Below are 20,575 nucleotides of genomic sequence, written 5' to 3'. Positions count from 1 at the left end.
GCATTTAGGCACCCTACAAGTACTTATGCAGTAAGTGTTGTGATAATGTGGTTTATGGGCATAAGAGCAGTTGAGAGAACAGCCCTACAAGATGCCATATCAGGAGTAACCCCCCCCCCCCCCCACACACACACACACACCCACACACACACACACAAATGCAAGCAGTGTTTCTTCCCTACCAAAAAGCAAATGATATAGGCTTTGGAAGAGGGAGGAGAGATTAGGGAAAGACATCTGAGGGTAGCAGGGAAAAGCTCCACTGAACCCAAGGAAAAGGAGGATTTCAGGAAACCTGGAGGAGTCTAGAGCACAACAGCACAATTAGGAAGCTAGGAAGCAGGTTTCCTTACTCCACCCTGGGACTGCTAGTACACCAATCAGAGCCAAGGGGGGAGGAGTCTACATTTCCCAAGAGCCCCCATAATAACCATAACAACCTTCCTAAGGATAGTTGGAAAGGAGGGAGGTGGGTGGAGTCCTTCCCATTGAAGCCAGATATGCTGGAACTTGCTATGAGGAGAATGAGAAGTAGAAGCAGTGGACCTGGACAGCCTCAGATCCATTTCAGCTCTAAAAGGGAATAAGCTGGGTGGAATGGAATTATGAGAAACTGCTTATCAGTATGAACTGTGTGAAGTAAAACCAGGTGAATGTGTTGTTCTTTTTTTTGTGGGGGGGGGGGGGGGGGGTGCTGTGTAACACAGGCATGGGGCAGAGAATAGTAGTAATACTAGTTTAATGTGTGTGTGTGTGTGTGTGTGTGTGTGTGTGTGTGTGTGTGTGTGTGTGTGTGTGTGTTTGTTTGTTTGTTTGTTTAATACACTGAAGGACTACTTGATTTATTAGCACTGAGGGGAGATTATCAGAGAACTGAAGTGAGAATGTCATGTAAACTATAATGGAAGGGTTTGCCAGTAGCAACAGAAAGAATAGGGAATATGCAGATAACTGTTTTTGGAGTCAGCCAAGCAGGGAGCTGTGGCTACTAATTTGCATAAGAAGCTGGAGTGCTTTAAACTTGCCTTTTTGCCTGTTCATGAGAGGAACAGAAATACTGGAAGTTCCTGACAACTAGCAAGTAATACACTTCCAGTGACTTTCTTGTGTTTGATTTCTTTTAAAGCTGCTAATGGGAAGTTTGGTGTCTGGTCCATCCTGAGTGAAACAGGAGAGAAAATAATGACCTTTCTAGACTGTGCTCTGCTAAATATTGACATAGTCTGTTTATTCTTTGGTGTGTAGAGGTCTTATTCCTAGCTTCTGAGCCCTCCCTGGGAAAGTTCGTATCACTGTGTACACATATCTGACTAAGTACTAATATACTGGACATTTATGCATGTAAGGCGCATTACATCTGGGACTTATATTCCACCAGTACCTTGATAGTTCAAGGCAGATTGCAAAGTAACAGACCAGAACAGTATGTCCAGAGATGTATAACAATAATTATAGTAATAATAATCTTAATTATGAAGAATGTCAGTAACAATCAATTATTATCTGCCAAGCCATAAATATGGAAAAAAATTGTGATTTCAGTGTTTTCAAAATCACCATATGTTCTAATAGAAAGAGGTAGAGAATTCCACCATTGCTGTCTGATAAAACAAAAAAGAATATGCTGCTTCACGGATTTCACCTTACTTACATAGACATCATATGAACAATACTGGTGCCAGCAGGGTTCCCACGCCTGTTGGTCAACATTTTACAGGACCAGGACACTGTACCAGTCATTTCACAGTGAGAATGCTCAAAGGTAACTTTAAAACCATACAAGAACGTAAGACCTTTGAAGTCAGAATGATTGAATATTTTAACACCCAACAGAAAGGACTTAACAAGGATCTGGGGTTCCTAGCCCATTATAAACCATAAAGCTGTATGTCTCTGTTGATCACCCCACCCCTCACCTATCCACACCCATCCTGTTAGAATATCAATGATATGCTTTGATGTCCCCATGCATACCTCCGACCCACCCCCATCCTCCCACCCTGTCAGACTGTCATAGTAATGCTTGAATGTTTTCACTTATATACACTGTCAGCTAGCACATTTGCTTATTTCCGATCTGAGGAAGAAGGGCAACCTTCGAAAGCTAATCAAGAAATGTATTAAGTTATGTCCAATAAAAAAGGTATCATCTTATTTTCTTTTCCATGTTTTATTTTGTTTGATTTCTATTGATAACCTTACTTACAGAAATAAAACGTAATTTATAAATATTGCAAGTACTATATGAAGTATCTGAGCCTCCAAGCAATGAAATTAGACTAGACATATAGGGGCAGATTCTATATATGGCTCCTGAAAAATCCATGCTGTAAAAAATAATGCCTAGGCGTATTCTTTGAAGTATGCCTAAATTGTATAGAATACGCTTACATTTCCACACATATATAGAATACGCTGAGCGCCTCTCCACACGACCAAATTTAGTAGCAAACATTTATGCCACATTTTACTTGGCGTAAATCCTGATGCCTAAATTAGGCGCAGAGCGGGTATATTCTATAACACTATATATAGATTGTAGAAATGCCCATGCCCTGCCCATGAATATGTCCCCTTTTCAACTATGCGACTTAGAATTTAGGCGCATGATGCTGTAGAATACAATTAGCGAGTTGTACGCATAAATCTCAGTTAATGCCAATTAATGCTGTTAGTTGCTTGTTAACCGTGTTGATTAGATAGTTAACCAATCAAGTTATGCATATTGTTATTGAATACACTTCGATTTCCGAACGGAAATTAAGGCACCATATACAGAGTTCGGGGGATAAGCCAGAGCAACTCCTGTCAATATCGTAAAAGCTGTTATACAGAAATTTTTCGTGAGCTGCCACTGGGAGCCAATGTAAAATAATGAATTTAGCCCTAACTGAATTATATTTATGTAGATCAAAATTTAAGCAAACTGCTGTATTGTGAACTATCTGCAGTTGATTAAGAAGAGTTTTAGAATAACTAACCAATACAATATTACAGTAATCTAGCCTTGATAAAATCATAAATTAAACAAACAACCTAAACACTGTTGGCATAAAATATTTTCTAACAACCCTAAGTTTTCTAAGTAGAAAGAACTCCTCGCAACACTTCATACATGGTTTTGCATAGATAGCAATCATCTACCTCTTCTCCCAGAAGTTTTGCATTTAACATCACAGAGAAATGATTATCACCTATAGTAAACTTATCTCTATACCTGGGGTCAGTTGCAGAGCCTATCCACAAAAACGTAGTGTTATCTTTATTCAGCTTGAAACAATGAACTTCAACCGAATTTTCAATCAACCCAATGCACCTCTGAATGTCTGTTTAAAGTATCCAACCAAGTTCTAGATGCTGGCAGAAAAACTACTGTATCAGCCACATAAACAAAATGTTGGATTTTAGCCTGCTTAAGCATCTCACCCAACAACTGCATAAGGACATTAAAAAGAGTAGAGGAAAGCAGAGAGCCCAGGGGACCCCACAAAAGGTCTGCCATCATTCTAAATAGACATCCCCCTTTTTTTTTTTACTGTATAATAGCAGTTGGAAAGAAAACCTCAAGACCAATCTAGAGCTTTATCTTATCATTAGCAGCAATTCATGGTCCACTAAATCAAAAGCACAAAAAAGGTCAAATTGAATAATCAAGGCGCATCGACCTTTCCTCAACAAGTTCTTTCCATGGGCAACTGTAGCTCTAATCACCATTTCAGTACTATAGTTTTTCCTAAAACCAGATTGAGAAGACTGAAGAATCTCATGTTGAGCTAGATAATTCTCTACTTGTGTTGTGACATAGCCCTCCATAATTTTTCTAAACAATGAGATAGAAGCCACAGGTTGGTAGTTACTTACTTCAGAAATATTAGCCTTAGGATTCTTCAAGATGGGAGTGAGGATTATATCACTTCCGGAATATGGAAAGAAACCAGATTTGAAATGAAAATTTAACCAATCAACCTGGAAAATGAAGAAAAGAGTGATGCATGCTTTATCAGATATAGCAGGCACACATCTAAGCCAGAAAAAGATTTTGCATATATTTATCTTATCAAAGTTTAACCAAATTCTATCTATAGGAATCAAAAAGTCTACCTGTCCCTGACTCTCTAGATGGTCAAAGTTGGGTGTTAATTGCTCCTTAATTTTTTTGGACCTTGTCTCTAATGTAGTATGCTAATTCATTAGATGTTGGTGGTTCATTATCAGATCTATCAACTAATAAATTTACTTCTATAAGAGTCTAATAAAAATAGAGGGGTAAAAAGGACACAATAGTGAAGAGATTAAATGAATTCTTTGCTTCATTTTTCACCAAGGAAGATGCCAGAAATGGTATTCATTGCTGATGAGTCAGAGAAACTGAAACAAATCTCTGTAAACCTGGAAGATGTAATGGGGCAATTTGACAAATTGAAGAGTGGCAAATCACCTGGACCGGATGGTATACATCCCAGAGTACTAATAGAATTGAAAAATGAACTTGCAGAGCTATTGTTAGTAATATGTAATTTATCTTTAAAATCAAGCATGGTATCAGAGGAGTGGAGGGTCGCCAGTGTAATGCCATTTATTAAAAAAGGTTCCAGAGATGATCTGGGAAATTATAGACCAACGAGCCTGACGTTGGTGCCGGGCAAAATGGTAGAGACTATTATAAAGAACAAAAATTACAGAGCATATACATAAGCATGGATTAATGAGAAAAAGCCAACATGGGATAATCAAGAGAAATCTTGCTTCACCAATCTACTACATTTCTTTGAAGGGTTGAATAGACATGTGGATAGAGGTGAGCCTGTCGATATTGTGTGTCTGGATGTTCAAAAGGCATTTGACAAAGTACCTACATAAGTACATAAGTATTGCCATACTGGGAAAGACCAGGTGTCCATCAAGCCCAGCATCCTGTTTCCAACAGTGGCCAATCTAGGTCACAAATACCTGGCAAGATCCCAAAAAAGTACAAAACATTTTATACTGCTTATCCCAGAAATAGTGGATTTTCCCCAAGTCCTTTAGGAAGCCGTCCAAACCTTTTTTAAACTCCGCTAAATTAACTGCCTTTACCACATTCTCTGGCAACGAATTCCAGAGTTTAATTACACGTTGAGTGAAGAAAAATTTTCTCTGATTCTTTTTAAATTTACTACATTGTAGCTTCATCGCATGCCCCCTAGTCCTAGTATTTTTGGAAAGCTTAAACAGACACTTCACATCTACCCATTCAACTCCACTCATTATTTTATAGACCTCTATCATATCTCCCCTCAGCTGCCTTTTCTCCAAGCTGAAGAGCCCTAGCCGCTTTAGCTTTTCCTCATAGGCAAGTCGTCCCATCCCCTTTATCATTTTCATCGCCCTTCTCTGCACCTTTTCTAATTCCACTATATCTTTTTGAGATGCGGCAACCAGAATTGAACACAATATTTGAGGTGCGGTCGCACCATGGAGCGACACTAAGGCATTATAACATTCTCATTTTTGTTTTCCATTCCTTTCCTAATAATACCTAACATTCTATTTGCTTTCTTAGCCGCAGCAGCACACTGAGCAGAAGGCTTCAACGTATCATCAACGACGACACCTAGATCCCTTTCTTGGTCCGTGACTCCTAACATGAAACCTTACATGACGTAGCTATAATTCGGGTTCCTTTTTCCCACATGCATCACTTTGCACTTGCTCACATTAAACGACATCTGCCATTTAGATGCCCAGTCTCCCAGTCTCGTAATGTCCTCTTGTAATTTTTCACAATCCTTCCGTGATTTAATGACTTTGAATAACTTTGTGTCATCAGCAAATGTAATTACCTCACTAGTTACTCCCATCTCTAGGTCATTTATAAATATGTTAAAATGCAGCAGTCCCAGCACAGACCCCTGGGGAACCCCACTAACTACCCTTCTCCATTTTTCAGTTGCATCAGTACTCTGGGATGAATACCATCCAGTCCAGGAGATTTGCTACTCTTCAGTTTGTAGAACTGCCCCATTACATCCTCCAGGTTTACAGAGAATTCATTAAGTTTCTCTGACTCGTCAGCTTCGAAGACCATTTCTGGCACCGGTATCCCACCCAAACCTTCCTCGGTGAAGACCGAAGCAAAGAATTCATTTAATCTCTCCGCTACAGCTTTGTCTTCCCTATCGCCCCTTTTACTCCTCAGTCATCTAGCAGTCCAACCGATTCTTTTGCCAGCTTCCTGCTTTTAATATACCTAAAAAAAATTTACTATGTATTTTTGCCTCCAATGCATTTTTTTTTTCGAAGTCCCTCTTAGCCTTCCTTATCAGCGCTTTGCATTTGACTTGACATTCTTTATGCTGTTTCTTATTATTTTCAGTCGGTTCCTTCTTCCATTTTCTGAAGGATTTTCTTTTAGCTCTAATGGCTTCCTTTAACCACACCAGCTGTCGTTTGGTCTTCCGTCCTCCTTTTTTAATACGCGGAATATATTTGGCCTGGACTTCCAGGATGGTGTTTTTGAACAGCATCTGCACCTAATGTAAATTTTTGACCCTCGCAGTCACTCCTCTAAGTTTTTTTTTCACCGTTCTTCTCATTTTATCATAGTCTCCTTTTTTAAAGTTAAACGCTAATGTACTTGATTTCCTATGTATACTTACTTCAAAGCTAATATCAAATCCGATCATATTATGATCACTATTATCAAGCGACCCCAGCACCATTACCTCCCGCACCAGATCATGTGCTCCACTAAGGACTAGGTCTAGAATTTTTTCTTCTCTCATCGGCTCGGCTCCTGTACCAGCTGCTCCATAAAGCTGTTCTTGATTTCATCAAGGAATTTTACCTCCCTAGCGTGCCCCGATGTTACATTTACCCAGTCAATATCGGGGTAATTGAAATCACCCATTATTATTGTGTTGCCCAGTTTGTTTGCGTCCCTAATTTCCTTTAACATTTCTGCATCTGTCTGTTCATCCTGGCCAGGCGGACGGTAGTACACTGCTATCACTATCCTTTTCCCCTTTAACATGGAATTTCAATCCACAGTGATTCCAAGAAGTGTTTTGTTTCCTGCAGAATTTTCAATCTATTTGATTCAAGGCTCTCCTTAATATACAATGCTACTCCTCCACCAATTCGATTCACCCTATCACTACAATATAATTTGTACCCTCATATGGCAGTGTCCCACTGGTTATCCTCCTTCCACCAGGTCTCAGAGATGCCTATTACATCTAATTCTTCATTTAGTGCAATATATTCTAACTCTCCCATCTTATTTCTTAGGCTCCTGGCATTCGCATATAAACATTTCAAACTATGTTTGTTGTTCCTATTTACATCATGATTAGCATTTGACAGTATTAACTTGCAATCTTTTGTCTGTTTTTTATTTTTATTTAAGGACACCTAGAGGGGCATAATCAAACAACGCCGGCCAAATAGCTGGCCGGCCATCTCCGGGGCCGGCGCCGTAAGCGGGCGGAGCCAACCATATTTTCGAAAAAGATGGCCGGCCATCTTTTCCTCGCTAGTACAGTTGGGCCCGGCCAAATGTCAGAGTTCGCCAGGTTTGAGATGGCCGGCATCAGTTTTCGACCATAATGGAAAATAATGCTGGCGATCTCAAACCCGGCCAAATCCAAGGCATTTGGTCATGGGAGGAGCCAGCATTTGTAGTGCACTGGCCCCCCTGACATGCCAGGAAACCAACCGGGCACCCTAGGGGGGCACTTCGAAAAATTAAAAAATAAAAATTGCTCCCAGGTGCATAGCTCCCTTCCCTTGGTTGTTTAGCCCCCCAAATCCCCCCCAAACCCACTCCCCACACCATTACCCTAGCCCTAAGGGGTGAAGGGGGGCACCTACATGTGGGTACAGTGGGTTTTGGGTGGGTTTTGGAGTGCTCCCATTTCCCACCATAAGTGTAACAGGTAGGGGGGTGATGGGCCTGGGTCCACCTGTCTGAAGTGCACTGCACCCACTAAAAACTGCTCTAGGGACTTGCATACTGCTATCAGGGAGCTGGGTATGACATTTGAGGCTGGCATAAAGGCTGGCAAAAATGTTTTTTGTTTTTTTGGGTGGGAGGGGGTTGGTGACCACTGGGGGAGTAAGGGGAGGTCATCCCCGATTCCCTCCGATGGTCATTTGGTCAGTTGAGGCTCCTTTTTGAAGCTTGGTCATGAAAAAAAAGGACCAAGTAAAGCCGGCGAAATGCTCGTCAAGCCTGGCTTTTTTTTGCCATTATCGGGCGAAGCCGGCCATCTCGTGAGCACGCCCATGTCCCACCCCCATCCTGCCTTCACTACCCTACCGACACGCCCCCCTTGATGTTTCGCCGCCTCCGCGACAGTTCCTAACAAATCTAAAACCCTCATCCCTGCACCATCATCTCATCCACGCATTGAGACTCCGGAGCTCTGCCTATCTCTTGGGCCCTGCGCCCTGATGAAAGACTCCTGAGGAAATTAGAAAGTCATGGGATAGGAGGTATTGTCCTATTGTGAATGAAAAGCTGGTTAAAAGATAGAAAACAGAGAGTAGGGTTAAATGGTCAGGTTCCTCAGGGATCTGTGCTTGGACTGCTGCCCATAATTTTAGTGTGCTAAATTCCCTGGGGTGATGATCCAAGAGGAAGTACGTCCACGCTTTGGTTTTGAAAACTTAGTGATGCCCTCAGAGTGAAAAGTAAGCACACATGGATATAAAATTACCCCTAAAAGGGGAAATGTAATATTAATTTTGTAACCTAGAATGTGATTAGGATAGACTCCCCTGTTAGTAAACATGGAATGCTTTACACGTTAAAATAATATAAAATTAGGGGACTGCATGGAAAATGATTGTTTTGTGCTGTCACAAAATGCCTAGTACCTGCCTGGGGTTAACCCTGCAGCCACCTGGAGGGTCTGTCCCCAGCATTGCTCAGGCCCGCCTGCACCGGGGCACGTGCTCTATACTAGCATGCTCCTCCTGCCTACTGGGTTCCACTTGCCTCTGGGCGAGTCTCCCACTGTCAGGTTATTCCCCGGTGATTTCTTGGACACTGGGACCACACTCCAGGGGTCCCACAGTTCTCAGAAAGCACCCACAGACCCATAATCAGGAAACAGGATTCTTAGTGAGTTCAGGACAGCAGAGTCAGTAAACTAAGGTTATTGTCACAGAACTTGAACAGTAAACAGAAAAAAGGTGAAATCAGCAAGCAATAACAGGTGATCAATTATAAAACTATCTAAACATTTGTTTACTACCTGGGTAGTACCTGGGGAGTTCAGGAAATGTAACTGCTCACAGGTTATAAAATATAACTGCTCACAGAGTCTCAGTAAAGAGATCTTTTTCTCTCCACTCCCTGGCTGAGCCTGGATAAAATCCAGTACCTTAGGGATAGATTTGAAATCCAGGGCCAATCAGAGCCCGGGGCATCAATTTTGAAAGTAGCTGCCCATTGGTACTGCAGCTTGCCTTTGCATAAGCTGAAACTGGAAGAGAGAAAGTATTTTTCTCCAACAGCTTTAAAACTTAAAACAAGCGCCATCTGCTGGCTAATTAGGAGAAATACACATCATGAAATACATTTTCAGGCTTACAACCACTGTTTCATCACATGAGCCATTCTATCTTTTGATTTCAGCCTTCTGCCATGTATGTTGTGTTGTTTTGCCATATATTTCATTTCTTTTGTTACTTGTAAATTCTACCACATTTTATGAATGCCAGGCACTGAAACACTTCAACATATTCTAAAATACTGTAATACATATCAAGTTCTAAAACAATAGACATGACAATATTTCACTGGTCATTTGTGTAATTTCAGGTTGGAAGACAACACAGAATATATAACAGATATCACTGATGTTTCTATGTCATTTGGGGAGAGGGGAGTTATAAACATGTGCTACCATTATAATGAGTTATTTTACCTCAAGTTGTGCTATTTTAGTACAGGGTCCCATTTTATTCAAAGAGACCCTGTACTAAAATAACACAACTTTGGTAAAATAACCCGACGTAATGGTAGCCCACATTGATAACTTCCCACATTGATAACTTCTCCTTCTTATACTGATGGCACACCCCTATATAAAATATATGTTGCTGTGATTCTGGAATCTTAGTTGGATTCTTTACAACATTGTAAGTTAAAAATAGACTGGTTTGAAAATGTTTTATTTAATTTAGGTTAATAATTTCATATACCAACCTTAATTATGTGCACCAGAGTGTGTTTACAAAGTAGTTCTTGTTTTAAAAAAGTCTATTAAAACATAACAATGGGAACAAAAGCATAAAATGAATTTATTCTAAAAAAAATTTAAAAACTTAAAAAAGGAAAAAGAAAAGGAAAAACAGGACCTTAACAACATACGATCACAGTGGGAAGTGAATTCATAGTTACAAACAGTAAAGTGGAAAAGCAGATTAAACCACAGGTTTTTCTGTTTTTTCTTTTTTAGTATTTTCTACCTCCCCTCTTCCTGTATCAATCTGTTAAAACCAGTTCCAACAGACTGATTTTTCTCCTGCCAAAGGCCTGGGAATTAAGCCAGGTCATAATGCCAACTTTAAATGGACATAGCATAGGAGCTCTCTGCCCTCTGTGAATGGGGCCATGTAACAGAAGGCACAGCAATATGTCAATTCAAATCCAATTCTAGCAGGGGATGGTAAACAGAGGCAACCTGAGACACCACAAAGGAGTGGAGGAAATAAGCTAGTTAGAAATGTGTTATGGGAGCCATAATGCAGAGCACAGTGTGCAAGCATCAGTATTGTGAATTTCGGGCTAAAAAAGGATGGGCAATGTGATAGGCACAGGGGGTGTCATGGCATGAAGATATCACAAGAGGGAGCTCTGGCTCCCTGATTATGGGTTAGAGCACAAAAAGAGTAGGTTCTCTTTAAATAAGAATGAGACTACAACTCCCATAAGGCTTAAGTCTAGGGTGATTACCTCCAAGAATCCATGAAGGGAAGAAGGAACTGAGGAAAAGCTAGCCCAGCTGAAAGAGATGTGGGAGGAGGATTCTAGAAGGATGGGGTTTAGCTTCAAATAATTTAATAAATTCTCATAAAAGTGCTCCTCAGAAAGCAGAGTGGGGAAGCAGCCTGGAGAAGATGGTACCAGAGGAAAATTCCCCAGTTGAGGAAAAGAAGAGACTGTTTGGCCTGAGCAACTCCAGCCAGGAGAGCCTGTTGGGGAAGGCTCAAAAATGGACAGAAGCAAAGAACTCACCTTGAAGTAGTGAAAATGACTCTCTTGTAGTTTTCTTTGCACTTTTTGATATTGAAATATTTGCTTTTAAAACTAATACAAACATCCAGGGGTGGAGAACTATAAGGTAAAAGTAGAGTGATGTCCTGTCCAAGGGGTGGTGGCTGTTCAAATGAGTTTCTGCTACTCATTAAAAAATGCTAGATATTGCTAGTTAGAGACTGCTACAGGAAGGCTGATTTGCATAAGGCAGGGTTATGGAGAGTGCCTGATTTGCATATTGCCCACATTGTCTAAGCAAATGTTTTCTTGTTGAAGTGGAAGAGCCAGAAGACTCTGCAAGTTCCAGAACATGTGTTTTACCCCAAGGAAAGAGGGTGCTGGGTGAACAGGAGGTTTGGGAAAGTCACCCTGAGTGTGCAGAGATCCAGCAAAGAGGACTGCTGTTATTCATCAGATGGTGGAAGTTGACTGCTGCTGATCCTTTATTAGAAGTAAACACTTTCTTGGTTGCTCTGAAGGACTACTAGATGGGGTCACAATTTGCTGGTAGAGGGTACTGTTAACCACAGGGTCTTATCACAGCAGTTAATTTTGTTCCATTGAGAGTGGGGTTACTTGATCATATTTTTTGGTACCATATAAAAGTTTCACAGCATGATTGTGTTGTATATATAACTAATCCTTGAGTTTCTTTTAATCGTATTCAATTTTTTGAATTCAATATTCACAATTAATAACACAAAGCAATCTTTCTACAGACATTTTCCAAAAACCATCAATATAATTATTCAAGCAATTATAACATCTAATATAAAAATATTAAATGAGTATAGTCTGCAAGAAAAAAGTACCAAGTTACACAATCCAGAGGAAGCTGGAACTAAAAGGAAATTTTCAAACAGAAAGGAATATGGCTCTTTGCCTTCACAGTTGCTTCCTAACTCCTATTCTCAACCTGGACCAGATACTAGAGAATCCTGAAAATAAAAAAAATTAAAAAACACAAATGTACTGAATTTTTCAAAAATGGTATTTTCTATCTTAAAAGGTGTCTTCCGCTCTTTTTGTTCGGATTCCATCTCAAAAGTATACCACACATATACAAAGAAGGCTGAACTGGAAATGAGTATTCAGAGATATCATTTCTTGTTGCATTGTCAAATTTTTTTAAATCTTTTTTGGAAACTTCAGGAAAGATTTGTATCCTTCCTCCCATAAAACTAACAACAGGCCTTCTCAGATATAATCGTAAGGCTTCCTTGTCTTGGAGAAATAAAAATGACACAAACAAATTTTCTCTAGAGGATATCTCTTGCTTAGAACATTGCAGCAACACTGAAATATCTAAACTGTACACAAATACCTCCACTTCCCCTCAGTCACCATTCCTCTGAGAAGTCTTAAAGTCAAAAACATATAATAAAGTGTAATTCCCCATAGAATGGGTATTCCTAGATTTGGTGGCTTTTTTCCAGAGGCCTGGGGGGAGGGAGGTCACTGCCAGTGGGCTGGAGTGTGGGATGTCTGTGGGTGGCAGGAAGCCCAGCCCAAGGGAGGAGTATTGGAATGAAATGCAAAGAGATGGTGGTGTCTCTGTGGAGATTGACAGCAGGGGTGGAGTTTGTGTTTAATAAAATAAATTGTGAAGAGGGACACGAGGTCTTTGGTTCAGCCTGCAGGTGTTTGGTGGCTTGTACCCCCCACCGGGACCCTTGGGAGTATTGGGGGGGGGGGGATCCTGGAGTGAAGAAAACATAGGCTGGCTACAGGAGTATTTGCTGTCCCTATAAGTGACACTATGTTGCCACTATTTGGGTTTCTGCCAGATATTTGTGACCTGGCTTGGCCACAGTTGGAAGCAGGATACTGGGCTAGATGGACCATTGGCCTGACCCAGTATGGCTAGTCTTGAGTTAAGCTTCGGGTGGACAGAGGAGAGTCCAGCCTGGAAGTGGGACCATGATGGGAGAGAGCCTGCCTGGGTGGTCAGAGTGTATTCCTGGAGAGGTGCACTTCTACTGGAGAAGACAGTCGACAAGGGACTGTGCCTGCAAATTACCATGTGGAGAAAAGGAGTAGAGGTCACAGCCTGGGATTTCTTCCTGTCACAAAGGGATGTTGGTTCTGAAAATGTGTACAGCCTGAACCTAAAGGAAAAGGGAAGTGAAGTGGATCATTTCATTCCACCAGAGAAGTTCATGGAATTGTAAATGTCTGCAAGTTGATTCATTGTCAAACTGTATGCCAAAGTTACAGTAAAGTTGGAGTTACCTTTTCAGTACACCTCTGGAGAGTAGTGTGGTCCTTGGAACAGCAGTGAGAGGGTGCTTGGACTAGAGAAACAACCCTTGACATTCCCACTAACAACCTCCAACATCCTAGATCTCTATTCCGAATTATTGACCCACTCCTAAACTCGAATGGTAGAACCTGGGACTGAATGAATGGTGAGCAAGTGGAGAAAAGAATAGAGCATTTCAGAGAAATAAGTTTTCCCTGTGATCCCAGTGTGGGTTGCTGCAGACCTGAACTAGTAAGGAGCGAGACCAGGTTACAAACATTTTTGGAGAGGGGTAAACCAGAGTCTGGATATTTAAATACATATTTAGAAAATTTATGAAACATATCTCTAGGTGACATATAATATATGTAAACTACTTTAGCTGTACCCACAGAAAGATGGTATATCAAATCCATGACTCTTTACCCTTTACCCATAAGTTTTGAACATGAAAAATTCAAAATTCTTAAATTTAAACCTTGCTGTATTCTCCATATTTTCAATCTATTTTCAGATGCTTAAGCTTTAATATCCTAAATCTGGGAAACAGAAACTTGACATCCCATCTGTAGTTTCGAATCTTTAATGGTTGCTGAGTTAGTCATGGAGACTGAAGAAACAACCCTTGTGGAGAGCTTCTAATACCTACCAGATTGAGTTCAATGTAACTTCAGCCAGGCAATACAAGGGCTGTAATGCTGGGATAGTCTGGGACAGTTCATCCATCCAAGGATCCAATCCATCTCCCATTCTCTTCTCAGATACCCAGGCATTCTCCAACAATGTTCTCTTCTCACACTCCGGGTCCAGCTGATTCATCAGATACACCCCCAGGGCTTGCACTGGTATTGCTTCAACTGCAAACTTCTGCTTTCTTCTGGGCACTGTCGTCAGCTGTCCCTCCATCGCAAGAGTGGCGACAGAGATTGTGGCTTTGTGGGCTTAGTGATATCTTGCCCTCCGATATGGGGCTCTTCCCTGCACAAGCAATGGAAATCCCTGTTCCACACAAAGGCTATATGAAGGAGTCATTGGTAATCTGCCAAGAGGGAAACTCTGGCTTCTAAGGGAAAGAACCTCATTAGCTTCCCCTTGCTTTTTGACACAAAGTAAAGGGAGTGCAACATAATGCGTGACCATCTTATTCCATATTTGGAATGTTTCTGAACTTCAAGAAACAGGAACTTCAGGCCAAATAGGTAGAAAAGGCAATGGTGAAAGCTAGAAGAATGCTTAGGTGCATAGGAGAGGAATGGCCAGTAGGAAAAAGAAGGTGATGATGCCCCTGTATAAGACTCTGGTGAGATCTCTTTTAGAATATTGTGTATAATTCTGGAGACCATACCTTCAAAAAAATATAAACAGGATGGAGTAGGTCCAGAGGGCAACTACTAAACTGATCAGTGGTCTTTATTATAAAGCGTATGGGGACAGACCTAAAAAAAATCTCAATATATATATACTTTAGAAGAAAGGCGGGAGAGGGGAAATATGATTGAGACATTTCAATACCTATACGGCATAAATGCAAAGGAGACAACTCTTTTTCAATTGAAAGGAAGCTCTGGAACAAGGGGGCATAGAATGAAGGTGAAAAGGGATAGACTTAGAAGTAACCTAAGGAAATATTTCTTCATGGAAAGGGTGGTGAATTTGTGGAATGGCCTCCCGTCAACAGAGGTGGTGGCAAAAACAGTTATCTGAATTCAAGAGAATTTGGGATAAGTACATAGGATCTCTAAGGGAGTGAAAGGGAGAGTAGATGGCTTGGATGGGTAGGCTGGATACATTGCCTACATTTTTCAATGTTTCTATCTAGAATTTCAAGATTGGACTATAATGCGAACCCACCTAAGGCTTAGCTAGGAAAGTGATCCAGAATACAGCTGAAAAAGGATGTATTCCCCATTTAAATAGACTAATGATTCTTTTATCTAAACATGTCAATAATTTATAGACATATTACAAACCTCTCCTTATTATAGGTATAGGTATAGCTAAAAGACTGGAGGTTGCATCTGTTTCAAAATGATTCCAAAATGGATTTGTGGGTTGCAATTATTGCCTTGCTAATGTATCCCTTTTTAGGGTATTTCTTTAAGAAAAGAGTACATCTTCCAGCACTGCAGAAGACTATCTTGGTGTAGTCCTAGTGGTTTCAGATGGAGGAGAAGCAATGTGCTTCCAAGCCCTCCGAGATCACTCCCGTAGGGACTCATTTTTGAAAGAGAAAAACATCTAAAGAGTGGCATAAAGCAGCATTTGGACGTTTTTCTCACCAAAACATCCAAATCAATATTTTCAAAACCCATTTTCCAGATGTTTTTCTATGCAATTTGTCTGCAGTGCATCTAAATCTCAAGGGGTCATGTCAGGGGCATGTTAAGAGTGGGATTTGGGCATTCCTAAGACCTGGATGCTTTTCAGCCATAATGGAACAAAACAAAAATGTCCAAGAATAAAATTAAGACATTTTGAGCTAGACCTGTTTTAATAATGACTATGCCACAAAAAAGTGCCCTAAATGACCAGATGACCACTGGAAGAATAAAGGAATGACCCCCCCCCCCCCTTTATTCATCCAGTGGACACTGACCACCTCCCACCCCCTGAAAGATGTAAAAGCAACAGTACATACCAGCCTCTATGACAGCCTCAGATGTTATAACCAGTCCTATTACAGCAGCAAGCAGGTCCCTAGAGTAGCCTAGAGATCAGTGCACTATGGAGAGGGGACCCAAGCCCATAATCTGCTCTGTTACACTTGTGGTGGAACGTGTCCGCCCCTCCAAAACCCAGCAAACACCTACTGTACCCATATATTAGTGACATCTGCAGCCATAAGGGATATTTTAGTAGTGTACAGTTGGGGACAGTAGGTTTTTGGTGGGTTTTGAAGGGCTCACTATACAATAGTGAGATGTATACCTTGGAACTTTTATGTGAAGTCCACTTCAGTGCCCCCTAGGGTGCCCCACTGCTCTCCTGGGATGTTGTTTAGTAGAAGGGCCCCTAAGGTTTTATTTTTATATTTCTTCAAGTGTTGTGATTTAACTTTGCATTCTTTATTTTTTATATGTTTTGTTCAAAGTTTTATTTGTATAAATTTCAATAAAAATAAAGTTGAGCATGTGAGATTTTTTAAATGTACTCTTCAAGTTGAAGGGGGTGTAGATGAAAAGAAGATACTGGTGTCCTATTGTAGCTTGCCTTATTAAATATCCCTGCTACCTGGATAATTTCCAGGAATGCCCACACTCCGCGGGGATAGTGCTGGGCAGACTTATAGGGTCTGTGCCCTGAAGACGACAGGTACAAATCAAGGTAGGGTATACACAAAAAGTAGCACATATGAGTTTATCTTGTTGGGCAGACTGGATGGACCATGCAGGTCTTTTTCTGCCGTCATCTACTATGTTACTATGTTTACGGATAGTGCCGAGGTGATCTGGAAGGATTTTCAGCAACACTTTTCCAGATAGTGCTTTTGAAAATCCATAGATAGTTCCTGCTAGAGCATATATCCAGATGACAGCTGTCATTGTCTATTTAAGTATTTCCCACATTGATCCTGGAGTACCTCCTCGCCAGTCAGGTTTTCAGGATATCCACAATGAATATGCATGAAAGAGAATTGCATATAATAGAGGCCGTGTATGCAAATCAATCTCATGCATATTCATTCTGGATATCCTGAAAACCTGACTGGCAAGGGGGTACTCCAGGACCGACTTGGGAAACACTGGTCAATTTGCTTTTGAATATCAGGGCCCATGGATTTTTACTACCATATAGCAGTGCACATTGGAGCCGACTCTGTGGGTGCTGTGGGTGCTTGAGCACCCCCAATATTGAGAAAATTCCTTGTATGTGTCCAGGGAGGGATTATTTCCATTGGGCTTAGCACCCCCAATAATTTTGAAAAGTTGGCTCCTATGGCAGTGCACATAGCATAGTGCATAAATCAAGCTGTTTTTATCTCACTTATATCAACTTTTAGGTGTCTGCAATTGTCCTGACTTGTTTCTCATTCTATATTTTTGACTTGCTGGCTTGATGGCTGCTCCTTCACTATAAATGTATGACTCCAGGGTGCATAGGACTTTTCACAAGCAGCCCCCAGTGAAAAACACCTAGAAATAATTATGAGTGAGTTTCTTTTCCTCTACACTCCTATATTAGCATAGCTCCTTAAGCTAAAAACTAGCTCATGGTTGCAGGAGGTACGTAAATCAAATATACATTTGCAAAAGGAAAGAAGGGGGAACAAAATAAGCTAACATCATGCAGGTAAATACATCAAACCATGCTCCCTGCAGTCACAGGTCAAGGCCTGTGTGTCTATAATGAAAGAATGTCTATCTATGCTGTGTACATTATGATCACTTTTATTGACTGTGCTTCAAGTCTCAGAAATAGAGTTGCTAATAACTCATTTGTTTTCTTCCTTGATTTGTTAGGTTGACAAGCTGGCTAACCTCTACCACATTCATGTCCGCACAGGCTGTTTCTGTAACAATGGGGCCTGCCAGAAACATCTGGGAACAAGTAAAGAGGATATGAAAAAGTTCTTTCAGGTTAGCACCACCTACAGCTTTGATGCTGAGCACTGATATATGAAAAGAAGGTCCCCTGTTTAAAAAATAATGGATGTGTAATTTCCTCTTAGATCCCCAGTTTGATGATATTTCAAAATCTCTCTCTTCTTCTCCTCCTCCTCCTGCTATTCTTGCTTTTTTAGAGACTGGATGACTCCATGGATTATTGCAGGTATACAAAAGCTTTCACCCCTAGATTAATGCTTCATATCCAGCTCAGTCTGCTAGGAAACTCATTACCAAGTGATAACTACTTGGCAGCCAGGGATAAAGACATACATGCAAATCAATGTGGCATACCTACCACAATTAAGTTGACAGAGGCAGGTAGCACCTTATAGGCTAGGCTTGTCCAACTTACGGCCTATGGGTCAGAACTGGGCCCACCAAGTGCTGCTGTCTAGTCCACACGTGTCTGGCTTCAGCTGCATCAAAACCGCACAACTCCAGTTTCCCCACTGCGACTCTGGCTCTCTGCAAACTTGAGCCATGCAGTGCAGGAAGTTCAAGAGCTTTTTGTGGTCTCAAAACTCATGAGATTTGAAACTGTGTGACCAACCCAAACTTGCAGAGAGCCAAAATCATAGCAGGGAAGCTGGAGCTGTGTGGTTTTTATGCAGCTGAAGCCAATCAAGTGGGAGTGAGGCTGAAGAGGGGGGGTACATATGAGAGAGAGAGACTGAGTGAAGGCTGAGTAGGCTACATGAAAGAGAGAGATAGAGACTGTGTGAAGGCTGGGGAAGGGATGATGCACCGTCATATTTTGACACCATTCGACAAATATGCAGCAAAATATACCGCTGCTTGTTTTGGCCCTCACAATGTTACAAAATCTAAAATGTGACCCCTGATAGAAAAAGGTTTGAAAAGCCTTTTATAGACTAACCAATTTATTGAAGCCTGAATTTTCAAGGTTCATCTGATAAAGTGCACTCTAGTCCTTGGAAAGCTCACTCCTTAATAAACTGGTTAGCCTATGTCAATTTTGTTACACCGGCGTGCTTGCTTGCTTTATTTATTTATTTATTTATTTATTTATTTATTTCTCATGACATTTCTACGCCATATTTTCCCAAGAAAGCTCAATTTCAATGTAGCATACATAGCAAATTAAGAAGAAACATTACTAGACAATTACTATTAATACAAGACTATAACTATTAAAAAAATTCTTTTCATATTAGCCGAACATAGATCTAAAGAAGTAGACTTTAAGTAAACTTCTAAACAACATGTAATCGACTGAGTTTCTGATATACTTGGGTAATGAGTTGCAGAGCATTTTGGCAAGAAGAATTAGCATTATGGATAGTTTTGTAGGTTAAGTTTTTACAACGGGAAAAGTAATACGAGATATTCTCTAGATGATGAGGTGGCATTTCGTGGTGATAACTTAATGAGATTTATCATATAAGATGGTAAGATACCACAAAGAATCTAATGATCAAGAACACAGAGCTTAAATGAAATCCTTTAACCAATGTAGATCCTTAAGAAGAGGAGATACTTCAACCTAAATTGGCAATCTATATATAAGGTGTTTTGTGCAGACTGTAGTTTTATTAGGAGATTCAGCTTAATACCTGCATAAATTAACATGGCTACCCCTTTTAAGGTTTTTTTTTCTACCACAGTGAATTAGCACCCTTTTTGGCAGTCTCAGCCTAGAGGCCAAGCATTGAATAGTCATAAAGTCTAAATGACTTCTAAATTTTAGAAGCAGGCCTTCCCAAGTATGGTTGAGGCATCCTGGTAGCAACACAGGGAAATTCAGGCTCCCACCCATGCTGTACCTGCTCCATGGATAAACAGAGGACTTTCATGAAAACTAAATTCACCAAAAACAAAATCTTTTACATTACTATAATTCCTCCCTTTACTTTCACTACCCAAACATTTCACTAGGAAAGAATATATTTATTTATTTATTTATTTATTTGGATTTTGCTCACACTTTTCACTAGTAGCTCAAGGTGAGTTACATTCAGGCACACTGGGTATTTCCCTGTCTCTGGAGGGCTCCCAATCTAATTTTATATCTGAGGCAATGGAGGGGTAAGATACGTGTTCAAGATCCCAAGGAGCAGCAGTGGGATTTGAGACAGCCACCTCTGGATGTCAAGTCTGGTGCTCTAACCACTAGGCTACTCCTCCACTCCAATATATGACAATATATGTCATCTGCATCTGAATATACTTGCCTAATTAATCCATATTGCAGACCAATTACCGGTACTGTTGCTATTCAAAGCCCCAACCCCAGGTCTGCATTAACGACTGAAAGAATGAACAACAGAAAGAAAATGTGTTGTTAATGCACACCTAGACTGTCTCTCCTGGGGGGAAAAGGGTTACCCTATGAAGCACTATGAGACTTTTTCTGACTTTGCCAGAGAAGATGAGGTAACAAAAATGTTATTTTTTAATGCAGAAAGTGTTCATTTGTGTCTGGGACAAACTGCACCTTTATTCTAAAATACTATGGAA

The 20,575-nt window shown here is 40.6% G+C and overlaps 1 protein-coding gene across 1 annotated transcript in view; it reads left to right on the top strand.

Moving 5' to 3' along the window:
- Nucleotides 1-20,575, top strand: part of MOCOS (molybdenum cofactor sulfurase) — a 482,379-nt gene that overhangs the window by 382,641 nt on the left and 79,163 nt on the right. Inside the window, exon 7 of the mRNA XM_030204697.1 lies at nucleotides 17,951-18,067. Coding sequence (XP_030060557.1) covers nucleotides 17,951-18,067 — 117 coding nt within the window. The remainder of the gene's footprint in view (nucleotides 1-17,950; nucleotides 18,068-20,575) is intronic.

This window comes from Microcaecilia unicolor, chromosome 1 (assembly GCF_901765095.1).
Source record: "Microcaecilia unicolor chromosome 1, aMicUni1.1, whole genome shotgun sequence".
Classification (NCBI taxonomy): Eukaryota; Metazoa; Chordata; class Amphibia; order Gymnophiona; family Siphonopidae; genus Microcaecilia; species Microcaecilia unicolor.
This window is presented reverse-complemented; position numbering and strand designations above follow the sequence as displayed.